Genomic DNA, 4556 nt, shown 5'->3' on the forward strand with positions numbered 1-4556 from the left:
TGGGAGCTTGGCTTAATATCGCCAAACTTGGCTCCCACCTTAACACTTTCGGTATCTCTTTGCACAATCTTTTCACAGGTCACGTTGGAGACGGATCATCTATTAGACTCTGGCTGGACAAATGGAATGGCTGCGAACCACTTTGTAGTAGCTTCCCGGACCTATTCAAGCTTGAGAAAAATAAAGATGTCCTATTCAAAGACCGATGCACCGGTAATGGCTTTTTCTCACAATGGGAATGGAATTGGAGCTCACCACCAGCTTCTCCCTCTGAACTACACCAATTACAGGAGATGTTATCACGATTACAAAGCCTCTCCCTCACCAACAGTAAGGATACTTGGAAATGGGACAAGACTTTGGATGGACAGTTTACTACAAAATCCATGAAGGATTGCCTCAACACAGCCACATATGGTCCAACCCACTGGATTTTTCCCTGGAACCGCATCGCCCCCTTGAAGAGCAACGTTCTAGGATGGAAACTAGAGATGAATAGGCTGCCCACCACCGACCTTCTTCTTCAACGGAAAATCACAATACCTTCACCTACTTGCACTTTATGCAAACTGGTCGACGAATCCTCCCAGCATCTCTTTTTGGACTTTCCATTTACAGATTCATTATGGTCCCTTCTCTCTTCATGGTGCAAACTCCCTCTTCAAAAACCGAACAACATCAAAGAACTGTTCGACTTGCACAAGGACCGAGCCTTTTCCCCCAACAAAGCCACATACATTAGCCTGACGATTATCTCTTTCTGCTGGATCATATGGAAAACACGTAACGATTGTGTCTTCTCCAATAAATCTCCCTCAATCCGTTATGCCATGAAAGAAATAAAAACGACCAGCTACCTCTGGATTTTAAACAGAGCCCAGAAGCATGATTTAAATTGGCAGAAATGGAATTCCTTCACTTTTTAGCACTTCTCATCTTTGTATTTTGATCTCCCTCGATTTCTCAGCATTGTTTCTTGTACTATACTAGCAACTTGCTAGTGTTATTGAAGTTAATGAAATTGCAATGTTTAAAAAAAAAAAAAAGGCCAACAACATTTAAATCAATTCATAAATTATCAATCAATCTTAACTAGAAAAGGAAACAAGCATTCCATACAAAATTTACAACCACAGCAACATGCATATCCAGACTTTTAATCAGCAAACAGGCAATCCATATTAATGTAAAATCCAAAAGAAGTCCCAAAAAAGAAGAAAGAGAAAAGGGTGTTGGGGTGGGCTGATGTGATTGGAGAGAGAAAAACATGTGTTGTTTTTTTATTAGAGGTAAAATCCCGTGTGCTTTTTGGTACTATTAGAGCATTAGTAGGGGTGTGACATATCATCGCCAAATCAGAACCACATAAAGCTATTCAACAACCACACCACATCCGTAACAATACATCCTACCACATCATATATCTTCAACATTAAAGAAATATATAACAATATTAAAAAACATAAACAATTAAACTATTGAAGAAATTGAGTAAAAGCCAACACCACCCCATGTTTTCTCGCCGTCCACCGCTCCACTTTGAAATTTCCACACCACATCCACACGAGAGTTGTAATGGGACGACTCCAGGTGGTCAAGGTCGTTCCCTTCCTCGCCGACAACCTCTTAACCATTACAAACTTTCTTACAAGGATTTTTTGTTCAAATTGAAAAGTTTTTAAAAGCACGTCCATTTCATAAAATACCCTTTTTTATTTGTCTATTTAGGGAAATATCCCATAAAAAAACCCATTCAACTAAGCCCAAACTTGATACATGAATAACCATTCTTTTTAACTTTTAAACGCGTTAACCCATTTGTTTTTTTGTTATTTTCCAAATCGAAAGTAGAAAAGAATTGTTTACCAAAAGAGGGAAGAGAGAGAAAAAAACAAAACAGTTGGAGTGGTGCAATTGCAATACAATGAGTTGGTGGTGGGAACAGCCACATCACATGGTGGTCGTAGCAAAATTCCCCCTCCTCCATCCTTGCTTTCTTCCTGGTGGAGTGGTTGGCTGGCTGGCTCTTATCCTTTTCCATTCCCATTGGTTGAAAATTCATTGGTCACCACATCACACATTTACACCCCTGCGCATTTTAGCATCACCCACCACCCCACCTCCCTCCCTTTATTTCCATCATCACCGTCCACCCCATCAATCAATCATCCCCCGTGGTCCAATTCCTTTTCCACCACCCACATATCCCCTCCTTCTATTCCTTTTTCTTTTTATTTTCTCTCTTTAAAACATATATATATTATATCTAACAGAAAAAAAAAAAAAACTGTTCTTGTATCTAGATCTCGATGTCGGCCACCGCGATCACACTATCTACAGCCGAAAAACCCATCCGGAGATTCCCGCCACCATGCTGGACACAAGAAGAAGCCTTATCATTGATCCAAGCTTACCGTGACCGATGGTACGCTCTCCGCCGTGGCTACCTCCGTACAGCCGACTGGGACGCCGTCGCTGAAGACGTCGGACGTCTCTACCCCGCCAACCCACCCAAAACCTCCGCACAGTGCCGACACAAGATCGAGAAACTCCGGCAACGGTACCGGGCTGAGAAACAGCGCGCGCTTTCTTTCCCCGGTGGTCAGTTTGTATCTACGTGGTTTTACTTTGAAGCTATGGATTCCATGGAGAAAAATGGTAATGGATCTAACCCTGGTGAGGAAAACGGTATGGATTCGGGTTTGAATCCGGGTCGTGGGATCCGGTTTAAACCGGTACCGGTATCTGTTGATCATAGTTTGGTGACTATTGCTTCTAGGTCTAATAATAATAATAATAATAATAATAATAATTTTAGAGCTAGTAATAATAGTTATGTTGTACAAGAAGATGATGATATTGATATTGATGATGAAATTGAACATGGATATTATATCCAACCGCCGCCTATTAGTAGTAAAAATCTAGGTAAATCACACAAGTTACCCTCAGTAAATTATCAAGATTTTGATGGGGCTAGAGCTAGGAAGTTTAGTAAGACGGGTTCTAACTCGACTCATAGTTATTGGAATGAGAATGTGGATGTAAACGACGACGACGACGATGGGCTTGAAGAAGACGAGGTTTGGGTGAAGATGCCTAAAGATAGGAATTCGGCTTCAAAAGACAAGTATGGCGATAGGGGTTATCGGTACGTTGGTGGTGAAAGTGAGAAAAGAGGGGTGAAGAGAGAAAATGATTCAATAGGGCAAATTGTGGCATCGATTAAGGATTTGGCTGATGGTTTTGTGAATATGGAGAAGATGAAGATGGAAATGGTTCGTGAAATTGAGAAAATGCGAATGGATGCTGAGATGAAACGGAATGAGCTCTTGCTTCAGTCGCAGAAACAGATTGTTGAGGCTTTCGTTAAAGGATTAGCTGAGAATAAGAAACAAGAACAACAATGATGCATCATCTATCTCTATCTACCTATAGATAATAAGGAACATTTGAGGCGTCTATAGTAAGTTTAAGGCTTGGTTTTGCTTCATTAAATGTTATATATTTTAACAATAATTCTCTTATATATAATGTATGTAGAGATCAATAGATCATTGTTCATGTAGTGTAATTGTAACACTTGCCCATATATGTCTACAATCATAAGTGAGGTAGAATATGTACCCTTGGTTCATGCTATTTCTTTCATTATTTTTAACATTTACTAAATGTGAGATAGTATATGTTCTAGACTAGAATTTCTGTTTTGCAGCACCTTAAACAAGCTTTCACGCATGGTATGTTTCGCATTTTACATGTCAAAACGCTTATTAATATATGCATCTTAATGTTGTTATTTGCCTGTGTAAAGACGGTTTGTGGAACTAAAGAATAACCAAATGAACATGAAAATCACATTGTTGTTTTTCCAAATAGAGTGAAAACAGATGCCCTATGCATTTGCACATGGTTCAATAGTTTACCATTTGATAGGGCAATTACAACTAATTGCAATCGTAAAAACAAAAGCATCGAACAATGCCAGGGTCACCTTCTACAGAATAGCAACGTCCAGTAGCAGATGAACGAAAATGTGATACTTGACACATCAAGTTGCAGCCATCACAGCTAAATACATGACGCTCTTCTATGCACTCAAGTGCAGTCACCCTCATCTTCTCATTACCTGTTAAAACTTAAAAGAGTCCAAGCCAATAAACATATTTTGTGATGAATAATAGATCGATAAAATATATACGACGGTATGAGGTATGACTCATACAGTCATAGGGATGGCAAAAAAAACTCGACCCGGCGGGGAAACTCAAAACCCGATAAAGAAACCCGATACCCGAACCTGTTCGGGGCAGGGACTGGGGTATGTCTATCCCGACCCGACCCGATATCAATACATATATTTATATATTTATCAGTAATTAGTTTTGAATCTATATTCTACACTAATATTAACAAAATTTGTATGTTTAATAACTTACATATCCATTTCTCAAAACATCAAGACTAAGTAGTATCCTTTCCCAAATCATACAAGTTTCAATAAATACTTTTGAAAAATACTATCCATATTGGGTCGGGTTTCGGGTTTTGGGCTT

General features: G+C 39.4%; 1 protein-coding gene across 1 annotated transcript; it reads left to right on the forward strand.

The window, feature by feature from the left end:
- The first annotated feature begins 1838 nt into the window (after nt 1-1838).
- Nucleotides 1839-3637, forward strand: LOC122579847 (suppressor of Mek1-like). Its single transcript, XM_043752098.1, has one exon. The coding sequence runs from the start codon at nt 2310-2312 to the stop codon at nt 3408-3410; it is 1101 nt and encodes a 366-aa protein (XP_043608033.1). The 5' UTR covers nt 1839-2309; the 3' UTR covers nt 3411-3637.
- Nucleotides 3638-4556: the final 919 nt, after the last annotated feature.

The sequence above is a fragment of the Erigeron canadensis genome, chromosome 8 (genome assembly GCF_010389155.1).
Source record: "Erigeron canadensis isolate Cc75 chromosome 8, C_canadensis_v1, whole genome shotgun sequence".
NCBI lineage: Eukaryota > Viridiplantae > Streptophyta > Magnoliopsida > Asterales > Asteraceae > Erigeron > Erigeron canadensis.